The 16,266-nt window shown below is 45.5% G+C and overlaps 1 protein-coding gene across 1 annotated transcript in view; it reads left to right on the top strand.

The window, feature by feature from the left end:
• Positions 1-16,266, top strand: part of MDN1 (midasin AAA ATPase 1) — a 1,740,009-nt gene that overhangs the window by 1,470,426 nt on the left and 253,317 nt on the right. The window contains exon 82 of the mRNA XM_069235499.1: positions 4,202-4,380. Coding sequence (XP_069091600.1) covers positions 4,202-4,380 — 179 coding nt within the window. The remainder of the gene's footprint in view (positions 1-4,201; positions 4,381-16,266) is intronic.

Here is a 16,266-nt window from a genome sequence, read left to right as displayed (position 1 = left end):
TGCGTGCTAGATGCTTAGGTGCAGTAGTGATGTCCAGTGTCGGATTTTTGGTAGTCCCGGTCCTCTCAGGGTTTTCTTGGGTGCTTGTGGATGCAGGGAAGCAGCTACTCTACTCCAAAGGATTTCCTCATGGCAGTTGGCGAAGCACTGGCAGCTCTCCTTGTTTTTTGGAGACTGCAGCAACAGGACAGGTGAGTTGCTTCTCGAGGGTCGGGTGCAACAGGCAGGCTAACAGGGGTGATGCCATGTCAGATGTGCTCTTTGGTTCTCGGGTTTAACAAGTTTCTTGTCCACTCCCTATTTCGTGTCCAGTGAAGATATGAAGATCTGGTATCAGGGGGTCCCCTGAATACTCCATTTAGAGGGTTTTAAAGGGCATAAAGCTTAGTAACCAATGGGCTACTTACCTTTGGTATCACTATACCCCCTAGATGATCACTTCCTCTGGAGAGTGGGCACCACCCTACCCAGAGTTCCCAAATTCTACCACACACAGGATGTTGGAATTTCCTAAGTCGTGTCCACTTCAGGCTGGCTACCCTAGGGGTCTTCCCTATCTGTAAGTGCGACACGCCTCTTGCATAGCTAATTTTACCACCTGTCCATGTGCCAGATGGGCCCTAGACAGGGGTGGGGGTGGGGGGGTGGGGGGGATTGGCGTCTTCTTCTGAGGAATACCAGTTCAGCATATCAAAGACAATGGGCTTCTTTGAAGCTTCTGCCTTGGAATGCAGGTTATCCTGTGGCGATGGATGAGTAACACCCCAGCCCAGACAAGCTTTTGTTTCTGACCTCCCGAGAGACAAGACTGTCCCCCTGGGAGGTCAAGTTCTTGTCTGTTGGTGGCAGGCTCGCTCACCAGCAGCTGGTAAGTTTTTTTAGGGGCCTCCTCTGTTGTGCCCTGTGGATGCAATTATTATTTAATCCATCACTGAGGGTTTATTAATACAAGATGTTTGATACCAAACATCCCTAGGTTCAGAGAAGCCATCATGTAGCTGTGAAACTCGTAGTGACCAGTGTCCAGATCATGTATTTAAAATGGCTTCGCTGTACACTTACTATGTCTAAGAATCGACAAATTCATAATAGAGGCATATTTGGTCATGCATATCACTTGTAATATAATGCACCCTGCCTTAGGGCTGATGACCTGCTGTAGGGGTATCTTACAGATATTACAAGCGGTGTTTCAGGATGCATGGCAGAAGTGTGGGTCTGTGTGTCATGTTGTGTTTTAAATTTTTGGGGCACTTTGTCAGACAGCCTACAATGGATGCATAAGGTTGGTGCTGTGTCCCTCAGAGTGGCACAGGTTGTGCAGCAGCTTGGAGGAGCCTTCTTCAGTACTCATGCCCTAGGTCCGAGGGGTACCATTTACTAGGAACTTACAGGCGGTCTGAATGGCCTGGTCCCTTGGGAATCAAGTGACCAGGTGTGTCTTTTTTTTTTTTTTTTAAAGAAAGGTGCACTGGCACTCGAGACCTGGTTAGCAGGAACCCAGTGCACTTCGGTCAAGGTTGCATCTAAAAACCAGGCAGAAAGTGTGTGTGTGTGTGTTGGGGGGGGCATATTGCAATCAGAACTCTGCTCCTTACAGTCCTGCTCTCAAATCCACCCATATGACAAGTTGTCGATGTCACTGCCTTCAGGTAAGTCCAAAACAAAGAAGAAAAGTTCTAAGTGGAACTCTACCCATTCGTGCCCCTTCTCAGTGCCCACCGAGGCAGTCCAGACTCACCATTGGTGCGCTCCCTGAATTGACGTGCTTGAAGGTCCTTTAAATAGTCACCTGAATTTGAGTCCTTTATGTCAACCCCATGCCAAGTTACTCCGATTCATTTTGAAAACTGAGCTTGCTTTCAAGGGACTACATTGCCATGAAACTATGGTATCATATAACCACCTCGCAGTTCTATAGGGAGTAAAACTAGTCCTTCCAGAAAACGGCTTCAGAACTGCTGTTCAAACCCTAGTCCTTTTTTACATAGTGACAATACATTGTGCCATGGTCTTTCTGCTCCCTGCAGAGTACCCTGTGTGCAGCAGCATTTCTGAACAAGAGCTTGAAAAAATATGACCAAATCACTCCTACTCTGATGGAGCTCCATCGGCTGCCCTTGCCATCCCACACCATCTTCAAAACCAGCTGTATCATCTACAATGCTATAATGACCAGCAACCCTGACTATTTGTCTGACCATCTCTAGTGGTGCAAAAGAGAAAAATCAAGGTAAGAGGCCATCCGCCTATACCCACCCAGATTCTGGAGCTGCATCCTTGTAGGCTTTAGGACTGCCTCTGCCCTTCTCAGATTTAGAAAGGTACTGAAGAAACACCACATTAAAAAACATTACCTCATAATGCAATTACAGTTCACTTTCTGTCTTAGAAACCAGCTACCAGTCTGATCACACCTTGTCTGTTAATTGCCTTTGACCCTGTACAGTACTCTGCTGCGTTTTGTGCTAGTTCTGTGCTATATAAATACCACATATAACTTCCTGGGGCTCCATCATTATCATTATGTTGGGGGCGGGCGTGAAATATATCGGTCATATACAAGATTACTGCAAAGATCAGGCAGTGCCCGACAAAGATATCTAGAGCTGGATTTAATTGTATGACTACATTAGGTGAGCTATTGCATCATTGAGGTCACTATATTTGGCATGGTACCTTACCACTGACTCTCTTCTTATTGTGGCATTTAACTAATCTGACCATTTATAGTTACTTATGGGGCCAGTTTGATTCCCTCTGGATGCTGGCAGCAGAGTGATCACGCAGTTTCTGCATGCCATTTCCTGATTGCTCTTTGATTTTGACTTTTTACCATTATGAAAATAATGCTTTTGTCTCCTTGGTTTGCATGACATTTAGTTTCTGATTACAACTTCTAAATGAAGATTCCACATCTTAGAATATTTCCCAGGGGTTAGACTGGATCCAGAAAATCTTGAGCAGTTCCTACTTGTCGCCGGTTGGTGGTATCAGTTGGCTCTGTGTCATCTTCCACGTGGGAAGTGACTTTCCAGTGCCCACATAGGCACCACTTTGGCACGCTAACATCAGTTCCTTCCTTTCTGCACCAACAGCCTAAATCTGGAGAGCTAACTCAGTGACTTTTTGACCAACGTTTTTGACCTGTTGTCCGCTATTTTTAAACAATTGCTCCCAGTACGTTAGGGTAATGTTCCCTACTTAAACCTACAGGGTTTAGGTCTTCTGAGGAATGACATCGACTGATGTGTCTGAATCCCACTTTGTCGGTAACAATTTTCAAGAGGATGAGGGAGCTTTTGGCGGCGTGGCTTAAGGCCCTATGCCCAAAGATATATTAAGGCATGGGCAAAGTGGGCACTGGCCCAGGGCTCAATCTTTTAAGGGAGTCCCCCTATAGAGCCAGCTCTGTTTAGCAGATAGTTGTGCCCTGATGACCTTGAAACAAATTCTTACACAGATTGTTTTAAATATCACTTTCCTTTAATGTATTTTTAATGTCGGTGATGTATTAGACATTTTTAGAGAAATGTTGTTTTTATGTTTCTTGCGATATCCATAATTTTTTTTTTTTTTTTTTTTTTTTAACGTCAGAAAAGGACCTCACAAATGAGAAATTGTAGGGTGTCGCATCACAGAGTTTATTTGCAGCCCAATTAAAGCTGCTTCTGTTGCATTATCAAACATATGTACTATTCATGAAAATCATTCATAAATAGATTTAGAATTTTAATAAATGTGCTTCTGCAGTGTCAGTGACCTCGTCAAGGAGGGTATTAAAGAGCTGAAATTAGAACATCAATTCAAGTTGTTCCAAACAGGGACCTCAAAATCCTTAATATGTCCATGCCTATTTTGCTACAGTAGAAGGGGTCTTTGGCTTCCCTGACAAACTGCTTCGAGACACTGATCCCACACTCCAGCTGCAGAGCACACTCACTCCGCGCTAGTTAAAAAATATTTTACTGCTATGCTCTTAAAATGTAAGCATTCTTTTAAAGATGTGCCCACTGAATTTAGGAAGTTATTGCTAGTAAGATCTTTGTTCAATTTGTAAACACAATTGTGACAGGATTGTCAATTCAGTTTTTTTCTCTTTTTTTTCTAAATAACAAAACAATGATTAGCCAAAAGAAATAATCTCATTTGAGTGATATAAAGAGTTATAGCTAAAGTATCTATTCCTTTTTGTCCATAGTGAATGAAGAAAAAACATTTTTGAACATCTTGAAGCCCGGCATTATGACAAAACTCCTTTCAGATGATCTTACCTCTGATATCCGGTCGTTACAAGTGCAGAAAATAATATCTGCCGTTTCTGAGCTCCTAGAGAAACTAAAATTGTATTGTGAGGACTGTCAACCAGAGAAACACAAGGTTAGTATGCTATTCTGGCTCTGGGATTGAGACTGTGCATTTGTTTTATAATAAAAAAAAAAGGCAACTGCGATAATGATTGTACCTACCACTACCAAATAAATTATTTTTACCCTACCCACCCTTACAATGTTGTACATGGAGTAATACAAACTTGTATAATTATGTTAATGACCAAACGGAATGCTGTAAAATAATAGAAATAAACTAGGCACATACGTATTTTATAAAACTGCAAATTATTTTTGTGTGTCCTCTTTCGATGTTGATAAATCAGTGTTGAAAAGAGGCACTTGGGGGAAAATCTATCTTCAAAACTGTAATATCTATGTACAACATTTGTAAAGGAAACATTTTTATTGCTGATCAACGAAAATAAATGTATTGAGTCAAATCAGGGCATTGCCTTCAAGTCTCAGTTTATATATCACACAATTCCTTTCATGAGCTTTTTCATTTTTGTCTCACTATAATGCTGCCCCAGATCCTGTCCCTATAAAAATGAAAGGTTGTATGAAAAATACTGGCTTGTAATTTACTTTTCTTTGCAAATAAGAGCAGGTGAATTGTACAGCAAGGAACCTTATGCCCAACTAGATGATGACAATTATTCATTCATATTTAAACCATGTGGTTCAATCTTATCCAATTCTATAATAATGTATTTTGATTCACGTTTCCTCCACTTATCTGTTGTGTGATGCAATAAATAAGGGTATTTTAACAAACATTCATTAGTCTGATGTACCGTGCTGAAGTGTCTTACCACAGAGTATGTGGGTCCTCCATTATAGAGGTCTTGCTTGAGCTCAAGTACTCTTTTGTAGTTTGGAGGTATTGTGCTACCAACATAATGCTTTTGACAGCGATAGGTTAGAACATAAACTGCAAGGTCTTTCTTAGAGTTCATATTCTTATTTATTTTTTCTGTACACCCGACAGTAGATCTTGATCTTTGCATACTATTGGAGGATTGTAGCTTTCTAGTTTTCCAAATGTGATGTCCAGCTGAAGAATGCACCACTGTTGTCTCAGAATATATTTTCTTTGCTGATGTGGAGAACAGTATTTTGAAACGAACCTATATTTTATATTAGTATCTGTCAACTAGAAGCCCCATTTGTAACACATCCGTACTAGTGGTGTTGCTAAATAGCAACACCTTCCTGGTTTTCTGACTTGCTCTTGCCTTTTCTGATTGGATGGTATTGTCTCTATTGCCTCTCTCCCTACAGCACTTTATAATTGTGTTTCCTCTTTTTGATAAATTTCTAGAGTACAGCAATTGCATTTAGTATCAGCTCTCCAAAAGGTATATCGTATTTGTGGCATGTGTAGCATTAGATAATCCTGCCATTTAGTGTTGGACTCTGATGTGTACAACTTGTTTTTGTTCGAAGAAGTCTTTCAAGTCAAAATATATAGACTGCAGCGCCGACTCACCTGTCGACAGCAGATTCTGATAGTCAGGTCCTCCTAGTCATACTGCACTTTTAGGAAGAACTGGGCTCTCGGCAGCAGTGGTTGTTTATTCACCCACACACAGGCAAGATTATTGACATGCTTCCACCTCAGGTGTAGAAGACTCTTTTACAAGAGACATCTCACATTTGAGGAGCAGTTGGTGTTGGAGCCTCCACCACCTCCAAAGCAGAGAAAGTGACATGATAGGGGCACCAGTCTACTACCTCCAAGACCTGCTCCTTTTTTTGCTATCTCCTTGCCTTCCACCACCTCGTTTTGGTCTCTGTGACCTCCTCCTCCGCCACCACAGTGCCCTCTTTGCCTCCGGGGTCTACCCGTCCCTCATATGGGGAGGGAAGCCCTCTGCCATTAGATTCATATGTGGTCCATTATAACCATTATCCCCAGTATGACCCATGGGATGATTATGAAGTTGTTGCTTCCCTGCCAAACCCTCCCCTCTTGACGACATATCCTTGTATAATGAGGTTTTTTTTCAGCAAGCAGCTGCCTTTCACAAGATGGATTTACACTCTATACTCGAGGAGGAGGATTTCCTTGTGGAATCATTTACCCACACCTGTGGGCTGCCCAATTCTTTCCATTGCTTTGGGCATTCTTAAGCCTATGCAAGAGGTACTTGAAGGCCAAAGTTGTCATCCCAAGGGTTGATTAAAACGTATGAACCCTCACCATCTGGCCCACCTACATTACAGGTCAACTCCCACGCGACCAATGCCCGCCCCCCAGATAAAAAATAAAGTAAGAAACTTGATGTGGCAGAAAAAAAGGGTTGCGGCCCAGTCAGCGACCCCATTGGCATATTGCCAGTTCGGCGAGTCTGTTAGAAAAATATAACCATGCTCAATGGGATGAAATGGGGAGGGGAGCACATATAACATCCCCCTGACCGGTACAAGCAGCTTGCTCTGGAGATTGTCTTGGAAGGACAGACCACCTCATCAATGCAATACATGGGGTCTACTCCCTGCACTTGCTAATTTCCAAAAAACACGGGTCTCTCAGGCCCATTCTGGACCTACCATCCCTTAACAAGTCCATCCTTGTCGGCGCAAATGCAACTTCTGCAGCACGGTGACTTCATGACCACCCTAAACTTGAAGGACACCAGTGTCCACATCGCAATCCACCAACACATCATCGCTACCTGAGATTCATGGTAAGTGGCCAGCACTACCAATTCAAGGTTCTACCCTTTGGCATTACCACTGTACCCAGAGTTTTTACCAAAATCAGACACTGGTCGCCGCTTAACAGAGGAGCAGCATTCATGTCTTCCCTTACCTCGATTTCTGGGTGCCAAAGAAAGTAAGTAAACAGCACTGCCTTGCTCATACGAAGATCACTTTAGGTCTCCTTCACAATAGGCTTCACCATCTATGTGGAAAAATCCCATTCACAACCACTACAGATTCAACCCTTCCTAGGGGCATGAATTCAATTACTGGAAGGGCTTATCCCTGTCTCGCTCTAGTAAAATCCTGTCACAACTGTCAGTCGATGTAACCAAAGGCGATTAGGAAGCGGTTGCTGATGCGGTTTGCAGCGCAACACAACCAAAACTCTTCCTTGGGCCCACTCTCTAAGATTTTCTCTGTCCCGCTATTCCCATGACGGGTCGTCTTAAAAATCAAAGTTGTCATTGGGTAAGTCCAAGAAAAAGAAGGCGCTAAAGCGCTGCTCAACCTCACTGCACCCTTCTAAGTCCCTGGAACCTGCTTCAGCGCTCAAACTATGGAGTCAGCTCAGACTCATTCTCCACACCTTCCTGGGCACCAAAGCGATTCCTGCTGAGCTTCAGGAGTTTTATGTAGCCACAGCCCATATCTTTGACCACCCAACTCCCTCTGGCACGCCTTCTTGCTGCATGGAGCTGTCACGTATATATTACTGTTAACTGGCGTTCCCAAATGCTAGTTGGGCCCTCAAGACCTGCACCCGGATCCAGAGACCAACCCTGGCTTCGCTGCCTATTCTGGTCCCTTGTTGTGTGATGTGTGGGAACCCATTGTCTTCTCCACATCCTAGGGGGCACTGCTTTGACTCCACCCAAGATCAAAATTGGCACCAGCAGATCTGATGCAGTCTTTTGACATAGCTCCATTATCCTTTGGCATGTTTTGGGAGGGATCCAGACAATGGGACCCTTAACCATCCAGACGGCCTGGCCCAGTCCCTTCAAGAGGAAAACTGGTACGAAGAATTGGGGGATGATAAGGGGCTTGACACTTTGTCAGGTTCTGGGTTAGTTTTCCCACCCAGCCCAATCACCAAAAAAGTGCATCCTTTTCTAAGGTGAGGAGGGCAGCAGAGGTCCTTCATTACAAGCCCCCTTCAGGGTTAAGACAAAAGTCTTGATGGATGTGCTCCAGCTAGGGCATTCCAGTGCAAAGCCCTTACTCCCTTGCAATTAAACCCTCACAGACATCCTCCTGGAGACATGGATGAAACCCTGCTCAAGAGTCCCTATAAATGATCAGATCACTCGCTATTGGCCTGCTCGTGAGGACCCCAGATTCCATAGACAGCAACCCAGCCCAGAGAGCTTAGTGGTGCAGGGCTCAGCAGCAAAAGTGAATATACCCACCTTCGATATACCTCTCTGGATAGGGAATCCAAGCAGCTTTAAACATTTGTCAGTAACTTTTTTTCCTCCATACGTTTGGCATTGCTCTCCATGAACAATTGATAGGCAGATAATCTCATGCTTTATGGGATTTGGAGCTACCTATGTTTTTGGAGGAAGCTAGCACAATCCTTACACAAGCCATGCTTGATGGCCGGGACGCCGTCAACTTCAGCAGGTTATTAGTAAAGTGATGGGCTCATCAGATAGAGATATCTAGATTTAGGTTCCTCACCTTAAAACTTCCCCAGGCATTAGACTGGATCCTGAAAATTTTATTGAGCATTACTTATGCGCGCAGTCTGGAGGTTTTGATCAGTTCCACATGGCGGCAGTGTACACGCTATAGTGACGTTTTAGGAACATTTTAGGTTCCTCACCTTAAAACTTCCCCAGGCATTACACTGGTGGTATTTAGCATTGGACAAATGGGTCCTGCAGATTATTCAAAGGCGCTACTCCCTTCTCTTCAAATCCTCCTTTCTCCCCCCTTACCCCCCCTCCCAAACACACAATGGGTTGGCTGAGGATCATTTGACCATGCTCTGCGAGGAAGTTGTGGCTCTCTTGGCCAAGGGAACTACAAGGAGTGCAGAATTATTAGGCAAATGAGTATTTTGACCACATCATCCTCTTTATGCATGTTATCTTACTCCAAGCTGTATAGGCTCGAAAGCCTACTACCAATTAAGCATATTAGGTGATGTGCATCTCTGTAATGAGAAGGGGTGTGGTCTAATGACATCAACACCCTATATCAGGTGTGCATAATTATTAGGCAACTTCCTTTCCTTTGGCAAAATGGGTCAAAAGAAGGACTTGACAGGCTCAGAAAAGTCAAAAATAGTGAGATCTTGCAGAGGGATGCAGCACTCTTAAAATTGCAAAGCTTCTGAAGCGTGATCATCGAACAATCAAGCGTTTCATTCAAAATAGTCAACAGGGTCGCAAGAAGCGTGTGGAAAAACCAAGGCGCAAAATAACTGCCCATGAACTGAGAAAAGTCAAGCGTGCAGCTGCCACGATGCCACTTGCCACCAGTTTGGCCATATTTCAGAGCTGCAACATCACTGGAGTGCCCAAAAGCACAAGGTGTGCAATACTCAGACACATGGCCAAGGTAAGAAAGGCTGAAAGACGACCACCACTGAACAAGACACACAAGCTGAAACGTCAAGACTGGGCCAAGAAATATCTCAAGACTGATTTTTCTAAGGTTTTATGGACTGATGAAATGAGAGTGAGTCTTGATGGGCCAGATGGATGGGCCCGTGGCTGGATTGGTAAAGGGCAGAGAGCTCCAGTCCGACTCAGACGCCAGCAAGGTGGAGGTGGAGTACTGGTTTGGGCTGGTATCATCAAAGATGAGCTTGTGGGGCCTTTTCGGGTTGAGGATGGAGTCAAGCTCAACTCCCAGTCCTACTGCCAGTTCCTGGAAGACACCTTCTTCAAGCAGTGGTACAGGAAGAAGTCTGCATCCTTCAAGAAAAACATGAGTTCGATGGCATCTGTCGCTGTAGATACGCATGTTCTGCAATAGCTCGCCATCTGGTGTTGGGCCGGAGTGTTACAAGTTGTTTTTCTTCGAAGAAGTCTTTCGAGTCACGGGACCGAGTGACTCCTCCTTTTGTCTCCATTGCGCATGGGCGTCGACTCCATCTTCGATTGTTTCGTGGCTGGCAAAAAAGGGTATAAAAGAAGGAAATCTAATGACATGGCCTCCTTGTTCACCTGATCTGAACCCCATTGAGAACCTGTGGTCCATCATCAAATGTGAGATTTACAAGGAGGGAAAACAGTACACCTCTCTGAACAGTGTCTGGGAGGCTGTGGTTGCTGCTGCACGCAATGTTGATGGTGAACAGATCAAAACACTGACAGAATCCATGGATGGCAGGCTTTTGAGTGTCCTTGCAAAGAAAGGTGGCTATATTGGTCACTGATTTGTTTTTGTTTTGTTTTTGAATGTCAGAAATGTATATTTGTGAATGTTGAGATGTTATATTGGTTTCACTGGTAATAATAAATAATTGAAATGGGTATATATTTTTTTTTGTTAAGTTGCCTAATAATTATGCACAGTAATAGTCACCTGCACACACAGATATCCCCCTAACATAGCTAAAACTAAAAACAAACTAAAAACTACTTCCAAAAATATTCAGCTTTGATATTAATGAGTTTTTGGGTTCATTGAGAACATGGTTGTTGTTCAATAATAAAATTAATCCTCAAAAATACAACTTGCCTTATAATTCTGCACTCCCTGTATAAGAGGGTTCTTTTATCAGAAATAGGCAGTGGTTGTTATTCCTGCTTCTTTCTCATACCTAGAAGGCCTATCCTAGACCTCCAAACCCTAATCTCTTCCTCAAAAAGGAGACATTTAAGATTCTCACTTTGGCTCAGGTTTTCTCTGCCCTAGACCAAGAAGAATGAATGGTAGCATTGGACTTGCAGGACGTGTACTTCCATATTCCCTTCCTGCCTGCCCACAGAAGTTACCTGCAGTTTACAGTAGGCCACAAGCAATTTCATTGTCCCCTTTGGGATACTCTAGGAACCCCGAGTACATGGTATCATGCAACTAACAATGGAATCGGGGTAGTTGCATGATTCCAACATGCCTGATGCCAAGCATGCCTAGGTTCGGAGAAGCCATTACGTAGTTGGACCACTCCTGTTGACCATGGTCCACTACATACCTTAAGATGGCTTCCCCACACTTAGAGTCCAGGAAACGGAGCAGTGCGGTGACTTATAGTGTCTATGTGCAGTGATCAGGATTGGTGGTGAAAGGGTGCATCTGCCATTTCACGCAGGCTGCAATGGCAAGTCTGCAGACACAGCTTGCATGGGGCTCCATGGGTTGCACAAAACTTGATGCACCCCATGGGAGGCCCCTGGACTTCATAAGTGCTGGAAAGCCCTTTTTACTACTGTGGTCCAGCTACATAATTGTAGAAGGCTGACCCTCTGTGTAGTGTGCAAAGCTAGGTACACTGTGCCGGGGTGTCCAGGCAACCACACGTTAGTTTACAGGGGTAAAAACTAGATCACCTAATGCTCTAATTTTTATGGTAACTTGGTCGAGCAGTTAGGCCAATCTTGGAGAAGTGCAAAACATTTGTTGTACTCACTGCAGCAATCTTGCAACTCTCACACTCAAAAGGAGTAACTCAAGACCAATTTATGACAAAAAAACTTTAGGTTTTTATATAAATTTTAAGACCAAGATCATCAGTATTGGTTGAGCACTTTTCGAGATATGAAGTTTTGAAGTTTAATAAGTCTTTTTGTGTGTAATTACACACCAGGAATCAACCGAGGATAACCTTCAAAAATACATATAAAATCACACATTAGGTTTACCAAGTTCTTCTTTTGCAGGTTGGTCGAGGTCATCGGTGGGCACACTGTGCCAGCTGGAGAGGTTCAGGCAGCTCCTGGTTCCGGTGGGATCAGTGGGAAAAGTTCTCTGGAGCTGGTGCAGGGCCACAGTGAGGGACCACTTGGAAAAGCACTGCATAGGTAAGTTTAAAGGTGAATCCTGGGGGTCCCCTTGGAATGTCAAGGTCACAAGGGGTGAGGGACCCTTAGGGCACAGCAGCTTCTTCAGTGCAGTGCACAGGGTGGCTGGGTGCAGAGCGAATCGGTGAGCCAGCATCCATGCATAAGGATGCCCTCAGAAGCAGGAGATAGGTCGACTTAAGGGTTATTTGCAGGACAACGGATGCAATCTGGTGGGAAGTCTTGGTTGTTTCTGAAGACCCTCAACTCGGGCTTCCTTCTGTTCCTTTTTCAGTCCCAGGTGGACTGTTTTTCTTCGTGTCCAAAGTTAGGTGACCAGTACCCAGGCTATTGGGATGATTCAGCAGCTAGAGGGCACAGTGTCACCAAACTTGGCACACTGGCAGGGTTTGTCCTCGCTGTTGCCAGTGTTGAGATTGGTCCGGCTGCTGCGTCCAGTTCCAGAGTTAGCGTCCAGTCAGTGAAGTGTACCTCACTGGCTTGTTGGTTCCTTGTGGATTTAAAGTGGTATCTTCATTCTGGAGGGAGTTCTCTGGCAATTTACAAAGCCTGGAGGTCCTTTGGTGTTCTTTAGAGTTTTTCCAGTTGTCCAGCAACTCCTTAGCGGCAATTGTCGGGTCCTGGGTGCAGATTTGTGTTTGGAGGTGGCAGGCTGGATCATGCCTGGGTAGTTAGCATTTGCAGGGGATACCTCTAAGGTGACCCCTAGGTACATTTTATAATATATCCAGCATTGGTACCAGTTTGTGTTTATCATTCTGAGTTGTTTGATACCAAACACAGGGTTCAGAGTGGCCATCATGTAGCTGTGAAACTTTTATTGGCCATTGTCCAGCACATGTATTAAAATGGATGCTCTGTTCACTCACTATGTCCCAGGCTTGACAAGGACACAGTGGGGACATATTGCTCATGCAGCTATGCCCTGACATGCATTACAGTGCACCCTGCCTTAGGGCTCGAAGCCTGCCAGAGGGTGTCTTACTTATAGTACATGCAGTGTATAGTGGAAAGGGCACACAGGCAGTGTGCCTTGTTGAGTTGGTATTTTAGGTGCATTAGGACAATCATCCTGGAATGGAAGTGCTGGGTGCACCTAAATGCATGGCCTTAGAGGGTGGCACAATCATTGCTGCTGCCCTCAAGAGCCTACTCTTAGTACCCCCTGCCTAGGTACCTAAGTACCATTTACAAGGGACTTGTGGTGGCAGCTAAAGGTGTCTCTAATTGTGCCAAGGCATCACATCAGTTTTAGGAAAGAGCTCTGACACAGAACCTGGTTAGCAGGGGCCCTAGGCACTAAAAACGTCCAGGCTACATCACATACCAGGCAAAAAGTGGGGGCTAACCATGTCAAAAAGAGGCCTTTTCACACAACAATGGTAACTCGAAACCTAGGCATGTTTGGTATCAAACATGTCGGAATCATACCACAATACTAATGCCAGTTTTGGTGGCATGATTCCATGCACTCTGGGGGCTCCTTAGGGGACCCCCAAGCATTTCTCCTGCCAGTCTTCTAGGATTTGCGGGCAGCCCATGCTTCTGCAGCCCCTCAGACAGGGTTCTGTTCTCCTGCTGCTTGTCCAGCTCAAGCAGGGGAAGGCAGAGCAAAGGATTTTGTGTGGGAGAGGGGATGCAACACCCTCTCCCTTGAAAATAGGTAATCCATGGCTGTAGCCTCCCCATGTCACCAGTTTGCTTTGAAGGGCAGAATTGGTGCCCTCCTTGCATAATCCAGTTTCCACTAGTCCAGGGACTCCTTGTCCCTGTTCTGGTGCAAAAACGACACAAAGGAAAGGAAAGGGGAGTGACCACTCCCCTGTACATAACCACCCCAGGGGTGGTAAAGAGATCCTACATCTGGCCACTTGATTCCGCCTTCTTTGAAACAAGATGTGCAGGGGGCCCTGGGAGCATCCGGCTGGTCAGGACAGGTAGCTGACGTTGGTGGCCCTCCCTCCCCCTTTGATAGGTGGTCACCCTGCACAGAGACCAAGCCCCCTGATAGTGCTATTTTGGGACTCCCTTACTGGTGCGTCCCCAGATGTGGCATGCAAGATTCCTCTGCATTGACCTATTCTGCTCCTGGCCACTGGAACTGCTGCTGGTCTTCACAGGAACCAAACAAGCTGCAACTCCCGAGACAACCTCGCCTTGCATCATTGTTTCCCTGGCTCCTTCCATCAGTTGCAACGGCTGTGCATCTTCTGGGGTGGGCGAACTTGAGCTTCACCAAAGAAGCAAGAAGGAATCTCCCTTGGAGTGAAGGAGTCATTCCCCTGCATCTGCATGCAGCTAAGGCAACAACATCCAGCTGCTGGGATCTGCTCTCCACAGGAGCTTCGTGGATCCTCAAACACAGGTGTTGGTTCCGAGTGCCCTTTTCGTTCTCTCTACCTTCTGACTGACGTGGGAGACGGTGAGTCCTTGCAGGACAGAACCCCCGTGCACCACAATTCTTGCAGCAACAATTAAGGCTTGTTGACTCTTGCTCCAAGGGTTCTTCTGGTTCCATGTAGCCCCGGCCTCCAGCACTTCATCCTTGCAAGGACAGTCTCTCCTCTGCTGCTCCCGCGACATGGACTCCTCTCCAGGTGTGCTGACTGGGCCTCCTTGCAACTTACTGTTCCTGCTGCCAATGGGTTGCCTGTAGGGGTTATGACTGCTTCGGCTGGCTCTCCCGATTGCTGAGGGTCAGCCCAGACTTCCTCCAACGGTCGAGTCCCCTGGTCTTGCTGGTTCTCTTCTCTGCAAATCCTCTTCTCCCAAGATTTACATTTTCCAAGGCTTGTTGGTGGTCCTTCTGACTACTGACCTGACTGCGACCTGGTAACCAGTGTGTGACATCTGCTGCACGACTCCAAGGACCTCCCTGCAGCTCCTGGGCTCCACAGTAGATCTTCATCTTACACCGTTGACCCGGATCTTCATCCTCAGAAGGGTAGGTAGTGGCTCCTGCCCCAACTGGGCACTCCTGCATGGACTGGACTCTCCCATTTTTTGGCAGGTCGTCTTCTTCCGGAATCCACCGTTGGGTTCCACTGGCTGGTCCTGTTCTTGCAAAGTTCCTTTTACAAGTCCCCTTGTTAGTCTCTGCGAAGACCAGGTGACTTACCTCTGCCCTCCTAGTCTCTGGGGGCCATCTAGGTTCTCAACTTCAGAGATCCCAAGTTCGCCCAGCTCCCTCCTAACAATCCCACATCCTTGGTTGGGGGACCTAACTTTGCATTTCACTGTTTTTGTATAAGGTTTGGCCCCTCTTTAGAGCCCTGGCTATTTTCTGCTATTACTTGCCAATGGTTGTTGTTTATCTGTGCTAATTCCTAATACTTACCATGTATATATAGTGTGTACTTACCTCCAGTTGGGGGACTGCCTATAAGTAATCTAGTTCAGTGTTACTGTAATAAAGTACCTTTATTTTTACAACATTGTGTGGTTCCTTTCATGTGAGATAAGTTACTGTGTGACTACGCGGTATTGCAAGTGCTTTCCACTCCCAGATAGGTCTTGGCTGCTAACCACAGCTACCACAAGAGAGGACTGGCTTCCTAGACACGGTCTCACTAACTAATAGGGGTTTTCTGGACCTGGTATCAGGTGCAAAACCATAGGTGTCCACCACACAACAGGCCAGCTTCCGCCATCCTCAAAAAGAGCAAGTGAAGCAGTTTCTGGGATCTACCTTAAACTCCAAGACAGATCAGAAGAGACTTGAGGCAATCATAGAGCAGCCTCACCTCTGCCAGATGGGCCGGTTTCTGACAGTGAGGACTATCATGAAACTCATGAGCGTGATGGGATCATGCATACCACTAGCACAACTGCACATGTGCCCCACAAATGGAACTACAACAAATGGTCACAAGCCACAGAGAGCCAGGAGGATCTAGTGGTTGTCACAGAAAAGGTGCAGGGGGAGATACAATAGTGGAATTTGGCAAACTTGAACATAGGAAGACAATTCAAAACATCAGCTCCAACTGTGGCCAAAACAACAAATGCATCCCAAAAAGGTTGGGGAGCGCACACAGGAACCCTGAAAGTACTATGGTATTGGAGCGACAGATGCTGTAAAGCATATCAATCACCCAGAGATGAAGACCGTTTACCTTTCCAAGCACACATAACTGGTCAAGTTTTATTGATCCAAAAATCAACAAACCGGGGTACAAAATCCATCACCTTGTCAAAGCAATTGCAGGAGATATGGGAATGAGCGATTGAAGGACAATTCACAC

Source organism: Pleurodeles waltl, chromosome 5, assembly GCF_031143425.1.
Source record: "Pleurodeles waltl isolate 20211129_DDA chromosome 5, aPleWal1.hap1.20221129, whole genome shotgun sequence".
NCBI classification, from domain to species: domain Eukaryota; kingdom Metazoa; phylum Chordata; class Amphibia; order Caudata; family Salamandridae; genus Pleurodeles; species Pleurodeles waltl.
The sequence above is the reverse complement of the archived record's forward strand: the minus strand, read 5'-3'. Positions and strand labels throughout refer to the sequence as shown.